Source organism: Copidosoma floridanum, unplaced genomic scaffold (assembly GCF_036245765.1).
Source record: "Copidosoma floridanum isolate Cflo_tuat_1 unplaced genomic scaffold, Cflo_Japanese_pri ptg000013l, whole genome shotgun sequence".
In the NCBI taxonomy this organism is placed as follows: Eukaryota; Metazoa; Arthropoda; class Insecta; order Hymenoptera; family Encyrtidae; genus Copidosoma; species Copidosoma floridanum.
The window spans coordinates 9,472,121-9,489,418 of NW_028321890.1; the positions used below are offsets into that span (position 1 = coordinate 9,472,121).

Genomic DNA, 17,298 nt, shown 5'->3' on the forward strand with positions numbered 1-17,298 from the left:
ATTATAAAATGTTTTATTTTCGTAAAACACAAAGGAAGTGATAATGATAAATAATAATTAGGATAATAATACTAGCTCATTTGATTATAAGAAGTTAATAGACTTTTTCTTTTTAAATTATGTTGATGTTATCGGAATATTTAAAATCTCGTTTACATAAAAATCATCTTTTTTTACGTTCGCCTTACGTAACGAGAATATGCACGTATATTTATTCTAAATGGATTTTGAAAATATAAGCATTTTTGTAAGGAAATATTCCATCAATCATATTTTGTAAGCCATAAAGTAAATGGCATTTTACAAAACTTATTCTATACAGTAAGATTTTTACAGTATGCTAAGAATACAGGATTTCTTGAGTCACAAAACTGAAAAAATTATCATAGAAAAATTTCTATAATTTTGAGAGAATCTTTATTGCTTTAAGTGTAACATTTCAAGTTCGAACTGTTCTAATAAATTCTAATTATGAACGTAAATAAATGGAATCAGCTTGGCACCTCATCTTATATATTTACATTAATAACTGAGGAGTTGTACTCCATCAATGTTAAAGATACTTTAATTATTCAAAAAAACTTTTGCAAATTCTTAATTTATAAGAAGCGAATAATACCTTAGATATGTGCTTTGAGATCCAACTAAGCTTCGAGATATATTTTCTTTCAAATAAATACGAAGGAAGCTACTTCCTTATGTAACAAAAAATCACGCATCTTTGCAGAAATTCATTGTTAAAATATATATTAAATTTGATCTAGTCGATGGAACAGCTTTGTCAAACTTTTAACAAGTAGGTTAAATCATGCAAAACGATATCATTACATTTGATGGAAAAATTTTTTATGATTTGCTGTTTCGTTGACTACGGGACTTATCTAATTTTTTTCTGGAACTAATTTACCTCCACGGGCAATTGGTGTTTAGCTTTTATATAAATAAAAAAATTTATAGTATTAAGATACGTATCCAATTTTTTTAGTCATTAGGTAATTTATGTAACTTTTTGTAGCTTCAAACTCAATTCTTTTATTTAATATTTTACAGAACAAGCAACACCAAAAATGTTGTATACTGATAAATGTTCTGGAAGTGCATAAAAAATTGAGGTATTCACCTTCACAATGAAATTTTGTAAAGGAATTTTAACGGTAAGAGCTACGGTATAATTTTTCAATGAGAATAGTTTGAAATATTTCCAAATTCATACGTATATTAAAGGTTTCCGTTATTTTTATCGTAAAATTTGTATTTTTAAGATTAAATAGAAAATTTAGATTGTGACTTTTTATATGTGATTTTTGTGTTCATATTGTGAATGTTTATAATAAAATTCACTATTAAATACAATAAAAAATTTTCATACTGCAAGTACGTCTCTACTTTCTCGCACAAAATGGTAACTCTTACAGTAAAATTTTTTTTGTGCACTGCGTAATTTCTAAAAGTATTACTTTTTAACTAATTTATGTAACAATCATTGTTCTTTGCCCGATGTCCTAACTTTGCCGCAGTTTATACAATGAATTTATCAAAAAACTTTTCAGTGTACAGTTAGAAAGACATTCAATTTGAAAACATGAACTGCTTTCATAATCAAGATTAAATAGAAATATTGAAAATACTCAATAATTTCCTAAAGAACGAGAAAAGCGTTTTCAAATGGTCACTGTCTTCAATTGTATGGAACTTTTGAGCTAATGAGTATGTTTCAGCTCCCTCTACTCTTCTTTCATCAAAGTTAAATTTTCTGAGCATACTAGTCTAGGAAAAAAGTAAACATAATAAAAATTGCACAATTTATTCAACCTCTTATAACGAAGCAATGTATGATACTAGTGTGGCGTAGAATGAGAATGTTTATTCCATATATTTTCTGAAAGAAGGACTAGTGACCATATTTTTCAGTTATAGTAATTTGATCCTTCATATACCGTAAGAAATGTTTCAAGTATGGAAGAGTAAACAATTTTTTTTTTATGTGTAAAAGAATCATTTTAATTATCAACACCCATAAAAAAGTATCAGAATGGTATTTAAGCGTAAAATAATACCGTAAATTTAGTTAATACGGATTTAAAAAAACTTTGGTCCGATTTATAATAAAACTTTATAAACAACACATCTAGCATTTTAACATTAAGGAACCTGTTTGTCGTGATATAAAGTTTCACAGTACTACAGTTATTAATTTTATCGTGAAATGCATACTGTAAATCATGATAAATTATCCTACAAACCATACCATTTCTTATAAAAGAAAATATACGAATCGACGAAATTGTAGAGTACATTCAAACATAAGTAAGCAATCCATTCTATGAGATGGCTGTGTACTTTACAAATACCCAAATCAAATCTACCCAAGACGAGAATCGCGAAAAATTTGGACACCGCAAGTTTCATGCGTTACAATAGCTTGAAGAACTAATATCATGAATTTTGGTTTGATAAAGTATAAACTATAAATACCTGAAATAAAGTATCGGTAAAAATTTAGTTTTGATACTCTTTGATGACCTCTGTCTTTTTTGAAAAGTGTCAACTAATTTGTACTGTCTATTTTTGACGTATAGTTCCATGATATTGGAAAAGTCAATAAATTCTTTGTGTATGAAAAATCTCCACTGAATTATTATGTACTCTGAATTTTCGATTAAATCTCTCTAATTGTTGTTAAGCAAGCGCCTTTATTCACGGTTTTCGTGCAAGAATAAAAACATACCTCAAAGTTGCGTTGAGAGACCGAATAAAAGATACTCTCCTAGCTATAGAAATCCGTATATACTCTCGATAGTCATCAAAATGCGACTTAAAAGTAATTAATCGTACTTTGTAATGACAAATCCTGAAATGTACAAATAATCATCTTACGTATAATATTTTCTCTAATAATATCGATAGAATCAGCACTGGTTGCCCGTACACTTGTAATATTGTAATAAACCCTGTGTCTCGATCGAACGACCAATTGCACAGCTGCTCTGTACGCAAATTTCACATCGACGTGGACTATTTGCGAAAGAATAGCCGTTAAATTAGTAATTGCCGATTCTAGTACACGGATATGCTGCTGACACTTGAGCGCGCGCACGCAGACGCGCCAAGTAAGTACATAGGATATGCTCTACTGCGCGAAAGAAAAAGAAAAAAAAAAAAAAAAAAAAAAAGGCATTTTTACCACACGTGCACCGATAGCGAAGTGTCTCTTTGAGCGAACAAGCTCATGTGTGTACATAATCATGAGTATACCCTACACGTGAGTAACGGAGCGTTCGACTCGTAGAAAGCGAGGACGAGGCGTCGAGGAAAAGGAGTAGAGGTAAATACCTCTAGCAGCTGCCCTTCCAGTGCCTCCGTAGCACAGGGACAACGGCCAGCCAAGTGCAGTCCCACCTGACTGACTGCGTTTCCTCCGTCTTTCCGCGCACTTTCACACCTACCTCTCACTCACAGTCACCGGCCCATCAGCTCTCTTCGGCCCGCACTCCGGTGCATGGGAGCGAAGGGAGGGTACCAGAGCTTAGGCAAAGTTGAGGGGCTCCAGGGCCTTGCTGGAACAAGGCTTGGCGTCATCGCTCGGGGGCGGCTGGGGCGGGGACGTTGGCTGCTGGCCGGGCAGTGCCGGCACCTGCGGCTGCGACGACGAAGACGAGGAAGAAATCGGCAGCGGCGCCACCAACCCCGGCGGCGACTGCAAGGCTTGCGACAGCTGCGAGTGCTGAGAAACCGAGGTCTTTGGGGGGTGCTGCTCCTTTTGGTGGCGCCAAGCCTCGGCCCAGCGCGCGTCGTTCACCTTCTTCTCCTCCAGGCTCTTCATCGCGGCGGACTGCCACTGGTCTATGTTGCCGGTGGTCTTTTCGGTGCGCTGCACGTGCTCGTAGCCCTGCATCCAGTACTCCTGGATCTCGCTGCGCGTCACCGATGTCCGAGTGGTGCCTTGTTTCTTTCCGCCGGCCCCGGTCTCCTTGGAAGCGCGGCCCCGGCCAGCTTTGCCGCTTGACTCGGCGCCTTGGAGGGCGAGCTTCTTCGGGGGGGCCTTTTTCTTGCTGTCGTCGGTGCTGAAGCTCGTCTTGGTCTGGCTGGCGGTCAAGTTCCCGGGGCCGGTGCTGCTGGAGGTGCCGTCGCCCTCGCGGCGGCGTCCCAGCTGGCGGCGGACCTCCCTGGCCTCCCGGTCGGCTGCGGACGCCGAGGCGCCGGGCTGCTGGGGTCGCGGGTCCTCCATCTCCTCGTCGAACTGGTTCGAGTTGAGGAAGTGGTCGCGCGCCGAGGCCCAGTGGTCCTTGCGCGGCCTCGCGTTGTTCCCGTTGCTCGAGTCCAGGCTTGCCTGGTACTTCTTTGAGTTTTTGGCCACCCAGGGTGGGGGCTGCTTCGTCGAGCGCACCCCATCCTTCAGGGTTGTCTGTGCACATCAAAAGTCAATCAATATCAACCGGATATTTTTTTTTTTTTTTTTTTTTTAATTACGTTTTTGTACGGTGAAAAGTAGTACAGATTCGTATTGTGAACAATGAATAAACAAACAGTTTACTTCTCATCTCCTGGAATATATAATATCTCTATAGCTATTTTTTATTCTTTGCACTGCTATTGTAGGGATTAAAGTGTCATAATTCCAGCTTTTTTTTTTACCAAGGGTTCAACTTGATTTTCGGGTAGAAAGTGACATTTCAGCTTGAGTCAAGAGAAAACAACTTGGCTCTGATGTAAGAATACTCTCAAGCTCAGCCAAGTTCTTTCCTTCTGTTGGAAAACTCAGTGACTTTTAACTCCAAAAAGTCAAGCCATTTTTATATGACAGAGCTCAATTGTCTATTTCTCTGCTTCTCAGATGACTAAATGGTAATATTACGTTACAAATACGCCAAACGTGTCTCTAATTAAGTGTTAAAAAAGATAAGTTGTTCGTTCTAAATGGTCTGTCATTTTGAATCGACTTAAATCAGACTTTAATGAGACCTTCGGCAATTATCATTTTCAATCGACTTTAATAGTTAATTGCCACATTGAAGTTAGGACATTTGGACCCCAGCAAATCCAGTGATATTACAAGCAGTTTTTACAACCCTTTTTTAATAGACTTTGATAGGGACTTACACTAATTTAAATTAATTGATACACAAGGGACGTTTAATAAAATAGAATCATCGACAGAATGAAAAATTTAATACAATACAAATATGTCAATACGAGAAAAAAAGTCGTGCAAAACACGCATTACCTTATCAAGGAGAAAAAAAATACACACAGTTATCAAAAAACTAATTTTTAAAAATTGATCAAATTCAGTGATAGACCTCGATCAGTGAAAATTTCTACTGAAAACAACTGAAATGTATAGTAAATTTAAACATTTTTATTTAAATTAATTCGGTAATTCAAGTCGATTTACTTCAATGGAATTTTATAGTATTAAAGCCGATTTGTTTACAAATCACACACTGGCACATATTAAAAAAAAAAATTTTGAAAATATACAAAAACTAATGAATTAAAAATGTAGTTTGGTTGATTAATTTTCGGTACATGTATTAAACGAGTTTAGGGATGATTTTCATCAGAAATTGTAGACTCATGATTTCTGATAAAAATTATTCCCATACTCGATCATACATTGGTTTAAGAGTGGACATTGGCGGTGGCTTGGGGAAGTAGTATACATCGTATCAATCACTAGTTGCTGGAATAAGTACCTCTTGAAATTGTTGATCAAAATTAAAAATCCTAACAAGATCTGAAGTCACGTGGTGTGGTTGCAGGAAAAGTTAAAAAAAAAAAAACGCCAATGGAGTATTGCACAGTTGCAAGCGGACGAAACTGACACGTACCCCGGAGGAGGAGCTGTCGACGGGCTTGTAGAGCTGCTGCGTCGGGTCATCCTCGCCTGCAACAGGTGCGTGGCAGCTCGAGCCGTGACGGCCGTGGAGCCACGAGAGGGCGAAGGAGAGGAGAGCGCAGGACAGCCCGAGAAAAGCGGTCGCCGTCAGCTGAGAACGCGTCCTCTTGGGCACCCAGCCGCCCCCGTGGTACTCGAAGACCGCAAGCCCGAGGAGCGCGCTGCCCGTCATGTACGACAGTCCGACGCTCGTGAAGATCCAGGCATTCTGTGGACGAGAATCGCAGGGGGATAAGTACTTGTTGCCCAAGGGCACGTTCGCATTATAGGTCACGCTGCCTCTGTTACCGCACAGCCTACACGGATGTGTATGAACATATTATACTTATACATCAGGTGGTGAGGTACATGGAAGGGAGCCACGTCGGAAAAAACATGTATATATATACATCTATAGAACATAATAATAAGTACTGCTATTATTGCTGCTCTCCTCTCTACACGCTCAAATCGGCTCTAATAGAGATGTGGTCGCGACTCACGATTCGTTTTTAATGGACATGAGAAAGTCGCGTCGCTAGCGCTGTCTTCTTTTTTTCTAGTCCGCCATTTTTATTTTACGTGAGTCCTCGCGTCAAACGTAAAGAGCTCTCTCGTCTTTGTACAGAAAAAAACAAAAAAAAATTTCAACGAGTAATCTCCGCTGTGCATATTGCGCACTGCAGCGATTTCAAGATTGCGTCAACTAAAGTCGTCGTATTGGCTTGACTTGCAGTAATTACTTGCTATTTTTTATAGTATTCTTGGATTAATATCAAAATGAACTTTATTACTTTGTGGCGGATTACGCAACGGTACAAGTTATTAAGCAAAAGACTCGAATCTAATCAAATTAAATTTAAAAAAAAAGTAACAAATTGTAAAGGTGATGGAAAACATTGTTAATTATATTATGTCAACGGTTGCGAACTACTCGGTGCTAATTAAGGTTGTCATTGAAGTGGCTCACAGTTTAGTCTGCGGAAAATGGCTCTTACTTGCGATGCAGAGTATTCTTTTAAAATTTTGTATAATGTTTTGGATAATGAGTAATTGGAGTAAAATTTTCTCCAATATAAATTTAATCTGGCGCTTATTTACTCGCACCATGGGCTGATAAGCACACGTCCAATATTTTTACAGAGATTTTGCATGTAAGAGTAAGATTAAATATAAACATAAAAACAAAAATAAGATTATCAAAAAACTTCTAAAAAATTTTCTTCGTAATTCATAATTTAGTAGCAATTTTAAGCACACAATATGCGCAGAATAATGCAGCTTACTGACATGAAATTATAAAAATAAATTATGTACTTTTAAGTCCTATTTAAGTACCTTTTCAGACAATAGTCTTAAAAAGTACTGAAATATCACGTCGTATTGATATGCGCGATAGTGCACACACTTTTGCAGGTGAAAAAGCATCAATGGATGTCCGATTCATTAAAATATGTGCAACTAATTGTAAAAATCCTACGTAGCTTCTTACCAGTCGCGCCCAGTTGAAGGGAAAGAAGTAAACGACGTGCGAGATGTCCAGGAAGAGAAGCAGCGCAGTTATCAGTAGACAGAAGACCGCAACGAAGATCATGAAACGAAGCCTCCCGACCAGAGGTAGCATGAACAGACTGACCTTGGCAGTTCCCGAGCTGCAGAGGGTCGCCAGGCACGCTGCGGACGACAACTGCACAAAAGAATTTTCCATCTCAGCTTTTTCCTTTTCTCTCTTTCAAGCTGTCGAGCTGTGCCGCTCGGTGTACTTAAACTTGGAGAATATCGATCACGTCCTACTTGCCCGCTTCTTTTCATCACATCCTTGACGATTCCTTTATAGACAACTTTACGCCATTTTTGGCAAAGACCCTCTCTTCGGCAATGTATCATCAACAACATTAAACAAAATACAGATAATCGCGCGCAAGAGAAGAAATTTATTTTTTCTATTGTCACGCCAATTATGTCTAATTTTATTGCATAAACACACGGGCACCCGTGATGCGATGATGAAACTCGAGTTAATTAAACGCTATTAGAGAGGAAGATGCCGAGTTAGTGCACGCGGAAGATAACAAAAAGTACACCCGAGTACTTGTGGGTAAGTCGACCAATTGTGTTGTTTGTATTCCATAGGCGATAAGCATAATACTCCTTCGGCGAGAGATGAGAAACATCGGAGGCGGCGTGTAAGTATACTTGCAAGGTTACCACCCCTGCGTTTAGGCAATTAGGCGTTCTGCGGAACCGAGCGGTGCCGGGCTGACAGGCTGAGGCCGTATACCTGCCTGCGAGACGCGCCGCACTCACTTACTATCGAAATAGCTTTTGCGCGGTACACGACTGTATGTGCTCTTCTTTCACGGCTTTCCAAGAACGATTCTTTCTCTTCCCTGTCCCTTTCCTTTGTGAACGCGTCGAGCAATACATTTTTGCACTGTAATGTGTAGAATAATGAGAAAGTTGGGGCAGACATGCAATACTATCTTTTTTTTTTTTTTTTTTTTTTTTTTTTTTTTTTTTTTTCTAAAAAAAGCTAAAGCGTACGCGCATGGTAGTCAATAAAGTTTGGCACTTGCAGTGCTTGAATTTTTATTTATTCGCCCCCGCAAGAGTTTTGTTTTTGCATGACCCGAATATTGAGGATAACAAACAAACAAAAAACTGCACCGAGATACTCTTGGCTTACCGGCGCAACAAACTCATGAAAGGTGAACGTTGTCCTTTTTTTTCTGTCTTTTTGATGCACTCAATTTATGAACGTCATTAGCGCGGATATTACGATCATCAATACGTGGTGGTGGGATTACAAAAAAGCTCGACAATTACCCGAGTATGTCGATTAATCGCTCGGAGAAGTCATTTCCAGTCCCCTTTTTGTGCCCATGTGACTGTGCTTGTGGTTTTTTTTTTTTTTTTTTTTTTTTTTTTCTTTATTAACTATTACCGTTAGAATTAGCGTCAGGATGGCCCATCGACGAGAGCAATGGGGAGTGCAAAGTACGTAATGACAAAGTCACGAAGGCGTCCATTGTGTATAATGAGTAAAATTATTTCTTGTCCGCGCACTCAATAGTACGACGACGAAAGCAAAAATAATAACGTGACAAATGTTTGTCATGTAGAAACAATTTTTCATTGCGGTACACGTATACACTTGTGTATGTTATGTATATATAGTTACGTGACGGTATACCTATATACAGATATATATCATATATATATACATGTACTCACGAGCAACAGCAGCCGGATAAAGCCGGTGGCGGTCTTGAGGTGGCCCTGTACGTCGCAGTAGAAAATCAGATGACTGCTCCTTGGCCAAGCCATGGTGTTTGCAGATGAGCCGTGACGATGATCGTCGTGACCATAACTCCCATGATAATTCGCGTGCGAGTCCCAGGAGTGAACCGTCGAGTTTATCCCGGGAGAATCCAGCTCCGAAGATTGAGAGCTGATGCGCCCTCCGGTCCGGCTACCTGCTGCGTTTAAATCGATAGCCTTGCTAACTCTGTCCGATCGCATTTTTATTTTTATTATTTCTTTTCTTTTTTCTTCCTTTTTTTTTTTTTTTTTTTTTTTTCATCATTTATATTCATTTGGTTTTTATTTTTACGGACTTTGCCTTTTCTCCCCGTATTCTCGGACCCCCCCCCCCTCCTCCTCCTCCTTCACCACTTGTGTTCCACGTATCGTGTAGGCATGCGTTTGCACGGTCTCCCTCCCTCTCTTTCCCTGTCCCCCGCGCGCATTATAGCCTCCCTTTTGCTCTTCCAGTTTGGTCCCCGGCTCTTCTCACGCGCGCGAGTCTTTTTGTCGATATTAGCGCGCAAAAAGGAAAGGGTCGAACGCGGATTTACGGCCGTTGCTCAGCCCCGGGTTCAAAAGCGCGTACAAGACGTATCGCTTGAAATTCAATTTCCAGCCGAAAGAAACCAGCGAGAATAAATAAATTGCCCGCGACGCCTGCTGTTACCCCCGGACCCTTTGACCCTTCGACCACGCGTTTTGTGCTCGGCTCCCTTCCCTCTTTCTTCATCATTTTATTGCTGTCCACCCGATTCGTAATTGATTTTTATTTTCAGCCCCGGTAGGTATATCACCTTATTGCCGATTAGGCTGCCCCTTATTATCATGCAGTTTGTTTGCCCCTGAGCGCGCGTATGATCATTATTATTTATCGGGCGTGCAAGTAATACCAGCGGGGTGTGGAGGCTTTCTTTTTCTTTGTCCCTTTTCATTTGGGTGGTAAAAGGTAATCGATCAACTCGAGATTTTTTTGAATCGGCCAATTTGACCGAGAACGTGAATAAATGGAAATACGATTATTGGGATACTCTAGCAAAGTGTAACCCCCCGAGTCCATTGAGCTAAACGGGATGCTCCCACTCGATGTACAAACACACACGGATTAAATTACAAGTCAAAAGCACTGAAAGGGAATGAAAAAAAAAAAAAAAAAAAAAAAAGGAAGGTGAAAAGGAGGGCACCGGATGACGATTCAAAAGGCCGTGCACCGGCCGATCGGGCGACATGCTAGCCCGGGGTGTAACCGCGCTTATTTACACAGGTCAGATACCATGGACTTATGATCGGGAGATAGGAGCGGTGGGGAGGGGTCCCGTTCGACGGCTTATTAATTTACATAACGAAAAGCGAACGCCCAACTTGCGGGTCGTAAATCCTCCCGAGGGTGACTCTCGGCTTTTTTTATCGCGATGTCCCCTCCCAGGCCACACTCCGCTCCGGGCACCAGACCTCATTCGACTCCCTCTCGCACGAAAACACCCGATACACAAATCGTGCTTCGATCATTACGTGATCCTCCGCTGTACGTTCTTTCATTTTTCTCCTCCTCCTCCTTTCTCTTCTGTTTACTCCGAGACCCCTTGTGCAAACGTATTTATCAGCTCGACCCTGCAAGGTCCGAGTTATCAAATTCGAAAGCGATTCACGGTACCCTGCCCCGTTCAATCGCCCTTTCATCGGCAACTTCCTCGCAATCGTAATTGAACTTTGGGTGTACATAAATAACGAACGCCCACCCGAGCCTACATCGACTGTCATCCCGTGCACGTGGTGGTCCACCTGAAACGAAACGAAATCGAACCAGCCGCGACCGTGACGAGTTAGAACTGGACTTGTATACTTTTGTTTCCAGCGAAATTGAGAAAAAGTATTGGCATCGCGGCAGGACGTATACCTTCATCCTTTGGTCGTCCGAACCCTTATTATACCGAGCAAATCCAACGCGCATGAATAACTGATAGAATCGTACGTCCCAGTAGCAACAATCAGGCAATCGGTGCTAAACGCCGGGCCGTCGACTCGGGGAGGCTGTGACGGCATGGTTACGGGGCCCCGATAATCTACATCGAATGATTCGAAGGCGAGAACAATGCTCGAGGAATAAATAACGGAAACGCCGAGTACGGATGAACGGGGGAGAGAGGGGGGAGGCTGGCGGTGGTAGGAGGCACGGGGAGGAGGAAAAAGAGAGGAAGACAAATGGAGAACCGCCCAGCGGCAAGGAGATGGGACGGGAGTCGGGAATAAAGAGCGGACGGCCAAATAGAGACGAGCCGGAGGTAAATTAGCGAGAGGAGACAACAAATCAGAAGCCAAACGCCGAGGGATTGCTTGAATACTTTGCAAAGAGTACCGCTGATCTTATTTCTCTCCCAACGCGCTGCTATACGGCTTCCAAACACCGGCTATTCACTGCCACGCAAACGTATACAAACTCCAATTCTGGATTTTCAATACTTGTTGATCGTTGATAGGCGCGATTTACCACTTTGTTGTTACGGTTAATAACTGTTGAATGGTTGCGAGCTAACTTTATCTGTAACGGCGATACTACAAGGATTGGGAACGAGGCCGAATAAAGACCTTCGACGGAGTTAAGAGATAAACAATCTTGAATTGCGGGCAAACAGCTTCTGTACGAGAAGAGAATTTGTGTGCAGTTTCAAACGTACCGACAGTTTACTACTGTTGTAGGTATGAACCATACGTAAATGAATCGTGTCACAAATAAAAGGATACTTTGATCTAGAATATATAAATGAAACTATACGAACTATCGAATTTTTACATAAAAATAGCTTCGTTAAATTTTTGTGAAGCTAGTGTACCTTTAAAAAAAGTTACAAGTAGTACTATTTCCGGTAAAACGCAGATTTGACTAAAATTATGGTTCAGATCTGGAACAAAAATGACAGGAAGAAAAAGTTTACGTTTACAGAATAATATTAACACTTGAATGTACCGATTCGGTGCCTATCATTGAAGAAAAGTGAAAAAAAAAGTGGACTCAAATACGTGCTGCAGTATTCATACATTGATTTGTGGAATATTAGAACTTGAATCTTTTGGCCCAGCATTACAACTATACTTTCGGAGAATTCATGTAAATTTGATTTATCGAAGGAACGTTAAATATGAGCAAAAAATACGATGGAACTGGTAATTACGAAATGCTTCTAAACAATAATTCTGGAGCTGCAAATAAAAATTTAGCATAACTGTCGAGTTTACAATAGTTACCTTTCATCTACATTTTCATAGACAAAAAAAATGCAATTTTTTAATTTTAACTAAAAAAGATTGAGATCCTAGTCCAGTCTTCAAGCATAAGGGTTCTAACTCAGAGGGCCCTTTTTTTAAACCTCGTATCAGCATTATTATACTGCTTTTCATATGATGGTGAGCGGTCGTATGTAGTAGATATCAGAATATTTATATAGCCATTATTTAGCAATAAAATAATGAATTAACTCAGGCAATGATTTTCTCACCCCGAATCTATAGGCTAGAATCTTTTGAAATTAAAATAAAAACTGGTATTTTTTGCATGCAAACAAATATTTGTAAACGAGATTTAGCTAATCGATAACTTTGATCTAAGCTACAGCGATGACTATTTACCTATTTTGGTAAGATAAATAGATTAAAATGACCTGGGGCATCAAATAATGAAGTTTTCATGAAATGATATAATTACATTGTTGATATATTTGACTATCACAGAGGGGATCAATTAAAGTAAAATGTGTAGAAAAAAAAAGAATGTTCCAATGACTGTAATGCAATCATAGACTTGTTGAAACGATCATAAACGACAGCTTGAACGTCCTGACGAGGTCGGTGCAAGTTGTTCGCAAGTGAATGATACACTTTTAGTGTTGTAGATATAGGTACCGGTTCGCAAAGTCAACAGTGCGACCGTGTCAAAAACGCAGCGAGCACCGAGTTGAGTATAAAAAGAGCAGCAGCGGCAGTAGATTTACCAGCGTAGCAGGTGATACGAGAAAAAAAGGTCATTAGACCCACGCGCCGAATGAGAATAAGCCATTTGCCCGGAGGAAGTTGCGGGATGTGTGCTGCCACGGAAAAAAAGTACAGAGCGTCACGCGGAGCGTAACAAATGTTTACCCACAAGTATGAAGACAGACAAGAGCGGGAACAAGTAAGGCTATGGCCGATAGTCGGGTGACCGGACGAAGTGCCGAGCGCTGTTAGCCGATTACCTATGCAAATTGAAAATACGGCTCTAAACGGAACGCGTACCAGTACAGCGTCCTCGTATGTACCCATACGGTAATACGCCAACGATGACGAAGACGACAACGATGACGACAAGAGCACTGCTCTCGGATAGCAAAGCCACTTCCTTTTTGCCACGCTTCGCGGCACTATCTGGCCACTCTCCGCGAGCAAATGTCCAATGCAAGTACGCCTCTCGGTGTAGACCCACGCGCGTATGCGTTCAGCCAACCCTCTCAAGCGAACCCACTATCTACTCACTTTTTCCCTCTCTGTTTGCGCGCCTATGTGTACGCGCGGTGGACTCACGAAAACTGACGTTTCCGTTCAAACTTGTTTCGCTCTCCTGTAGGTCTCGATTCCGATCGACTCGGGTTATCGGCTTTCCGAGTTATTCGATCGGTTAATCATTTCTATCGTTTTGGTGGAAAAGAAGGTAAGAATAAGAATACATTATCATCTTTGACAAAAACGCGATGTCAACGACGATGGTAGTCATGATGATGATAATGATGATTATGATGATGATGATGATGATGATGGTAATGGATGGAAAGAGGGTGAAGGCATGAAGGACCTACCGATTTCAAAGTCCTGAATGTCTTCAGGCCGCGAGTAGGCGGCGGGCGGCGGCTCCAGGTCGCGAATCTCCTCGAGGAGGAGCACCTCTATCTCGTCGGCTGCGTACAAATCGGAGACCGAGCGAAGATGCCGGGACTCGCTCATCACTTGAACGGCGAGACAGCGATCAGCTGCTATCTGCAGTCGTCTGTCGCCCCGAGCAACAAGCGCCCTCAGCCCCGAGTGCTACGGCCTTTCGCGACATCCTCGTGGTCGTTGTCATTGTCGTCATTGTCATCGGTGTCTTTGTCCTCGTCGCCGTCATCGTCGTCTGCGTCACTGCCTTGGGCTCCGTCATTTGGCTACGGTAGACGCGCATATACATCTCTGTTCTCTTACTTTACCTATATATACTTATACACTTCGCAGAGCCAGCGCGTCAGTCTGTCCTCTGCTTCCTTTACCTCTCTTTGCCCCTGTTGACGGGAACAATCCGATCCTCGCCGTTCCCCTTTGACCCTCTTTAAAGGCTCCTTGTTTCCTTGCTACTGCTTACGATGCCATTGCTGCTGCTGCTGCTGCTGCTGCTGATGTTATTGTCACTGCCAGTCCTGTAGAATAAAATGGTTGCGTACAGGTAAAGTCTCATTGTCTACAGTGCCCTGCTCGTATATACATTTCTCTCTCTGCCGTCATGGTTGCAAAATATTGTACACTGTGGCTACATATATACGTACACAGGATAATAATAACCAGCTCATGCGTATACATGAAAAACAAAAAAATACACATGGATACGTGTACCATGTACGTACATGCAAAATATTATGCTGCGCGTTATATGTACGGGCGCGGAGAAAGTCCCTCCCACGTATTTATAGAGCTATTTAACTTTGTCTTATTTCGACACACTCGTATCCATAAGTCACTTGTGCACACTCATTGATAGCTGAATTGCTTTTCTATTGTTGTTCTTTCGAGTTTCCTTCCTTTTCCTCTGTTCTCCATCTCCGCGCGTATTTTTACGTCATTCTAGAGTGAATTAGTCATACTCGCTATTAGCAATCGAACCACAGGATTACATTTTTATTTTACAACGGTTGTTATAAATCATCATGTGAAACCAGTACTTTCGGTTACTACTACTCACAGTATAATCATTGGTATTAATGTGAGAAAATACAATTTTTTTAATAAATAGTACAATGTATTGTGACAAAAATCTATCAGCAAGTCGTTCACAATGAAATAATCTTACTCGCAAATCGTTGGATGTCACAGGAATCCACCTTAACAGGTACCACAGCATAACGAATTGACGGAAGGATTTTATTTAAATTTAGTCCACAGGTAGATCATCTAATAAATAGAGTGTACGTGAAAAATTCCAAGACCTCTGATTAATTTTGGACCGAGAAATTAATAAAACAATTTTTTGAATTTTAACAGGACCTCTTATGGGAAATTGTACAAATTTATTTTCCTTCACGAAATTCTGATTGAATTAACGGATGAATTTCGGTGAAACTGCAACCATTAGTGCTATAAAATCTGTTTAAGATGTTTTTAATAGAAAAACATCTGTTGGTTGGTTTTTGAAGAGAAATTAATAAACATTCTGAAATTCCAAAAAAACTTGATAACCTAAAAGTGTCAAATAATCGGATTTCTCTCGCACACTCGTCTTGACTAACGTAGTTGGTGCCGTACCTCCTTAAGTAACTATCTACTTTATCAAAAAAAGAGGAGTTGATGGAAATTCTCAATATTCAAAAAAGTATAGTTAAAGCCCAAATTCGGTGAGATCAATTGAAAGTTGAAGGAGGAAGATGAAAAATTAGATGTTTAATAAAGAATGCATCATCTAATTTTTTATGTTCCGTTTTCAAGTCACGATTAATCTCACCAAAATCAGACTTTATATATTCTTTAATGATTGAAGAATGTTACGACAACTCTTGGTTTGTCAATAAATTGCATTGAAAAAGCGTATTATATAAATAATACTACTTTCAGTGCATATTTCCAAGTATTTCACACTAGGTGTATTAGTTTCCTATCCCACGGATCGTTAGCTAACTCAATTCCCTTACCGTATTTAATTTAGACTTTTGATTTTTACGCGAATAGAAGTAGGAATAAGAATACGAGTCTGGGTTTGAATTATTCTTAGAAATGTCAAAAATATGAGGTAGCTCCTTTTTTTTTTTTTATAAAATAGCTAGGTATTCAAACAATGATGTTATAAGGCTAAATAAATAATCAAATCGACCTCATTGATAAGATAGAAAACTTCAATTTTATCTGGGCTATCAACATTAAAATATTCCACCAAAATAAGCCAAGAAATACATTTGTGAGTAAACAGATAATGGGTAGGCCAACAACGTAGCTCCGCTAGTGCTCTCGGGCCCCGTGATCACCCAGATCACCCTAGAAGAGATACACACCGGTAACTAAAATTAATATTACTATCAAAATATTCAGTATTCGAAAGTTATGAAAGTTTTCTGCAGGAATAGCACCATCCAACTACAGCTATATATACCTTGCACCCACTCGAGCCCGGTTTCGCAGGTCCCTAGGGCCGAAAAATAACCCTTGGCCCTGGTGGCAATGGCGTTTTTGTGACACCCACTATTTCCCCACCAAGGGTACAGGGAACTTCCAAATGTCACAAAAAAGGCCCAAAATAGAAAAAAAGTACAATACGCATTAAGTTGTGTAGGAAATCCTATAGGATTTTTAGCAAGATTTCATATACAAAAAGTCAGATGTTTTCTGTCAATAATTTCATGCCCTCGTCCACAATATTCCCGCAGAAATTTGTTTACAAAACCTGTAGGTAAATTTACAGAAAAATATGCTGGTATAATAATTTTGGGCTGGAGGTCCAACTTGTGCATGTCTTATCTGGATGGCAAACTTGGCAAACTCTAGTTTTCCTATTAAGGGCGCAGCAAACGTCGAATGGTAAACAAAAAGGCCAAAATAAAAAATGTACTGTTTCAAACAATTTCTCTCAAAAATTAACGCTTTTTTCAGTCTAGACAAATTTTAAAGAAACCAGTTAACGTAGTGAAAATTCAAGAATACTTTTTAATGATAACTGTAAGACGTCTAATTACTTTAATTGTCAACGTCATCTACACAAAAACTTTATTTTTCATCTTATTCGCATTACTTTGGATCTGATGAGGGCTGGGAGTTATTTTTCAAACAGCCGAAACGTTGACAAAAACTTTCGTGAATAAAGTTGACAGTTAAAATCATTACAGCTGCAAGAATCGATTATTTGTCTCATATTCCAAATC

General features: G+C 40.1%; 1 protein-coding gene across 1 annotated transcript; it reads right to left on the reverse strand.

Moving 5' to 3' along the window:
• Positions 1-3,526: 3,526 nt before the first annotated feature.
• On the reverse strand, positions 3,527-14,304 carry LOC106637034 (uncharacterized). The gene is made up of 6 exons (XM_023391401.2): positions 14,005-14,304; positions 9,113-9,357; positions 7,371-7,565; positions 5,832-6,107; positions 3,714-4,405; positions 3,527-3,581 (listed from the first exon to the last, which is right to left on the reverse strand). Exons 1-6 carry the CDS (start codon positions 14,147-14,149, stop codon positions 3,527-3,529), a joined length of 1,608 nt encoding a protein of 535 aa, XP_023247169.2. The 5' UTR covers positions 14,150-14,304.
• Between the last annotated feature and the right edge of the window lie 2,994 nt (positions 14,305-17,298).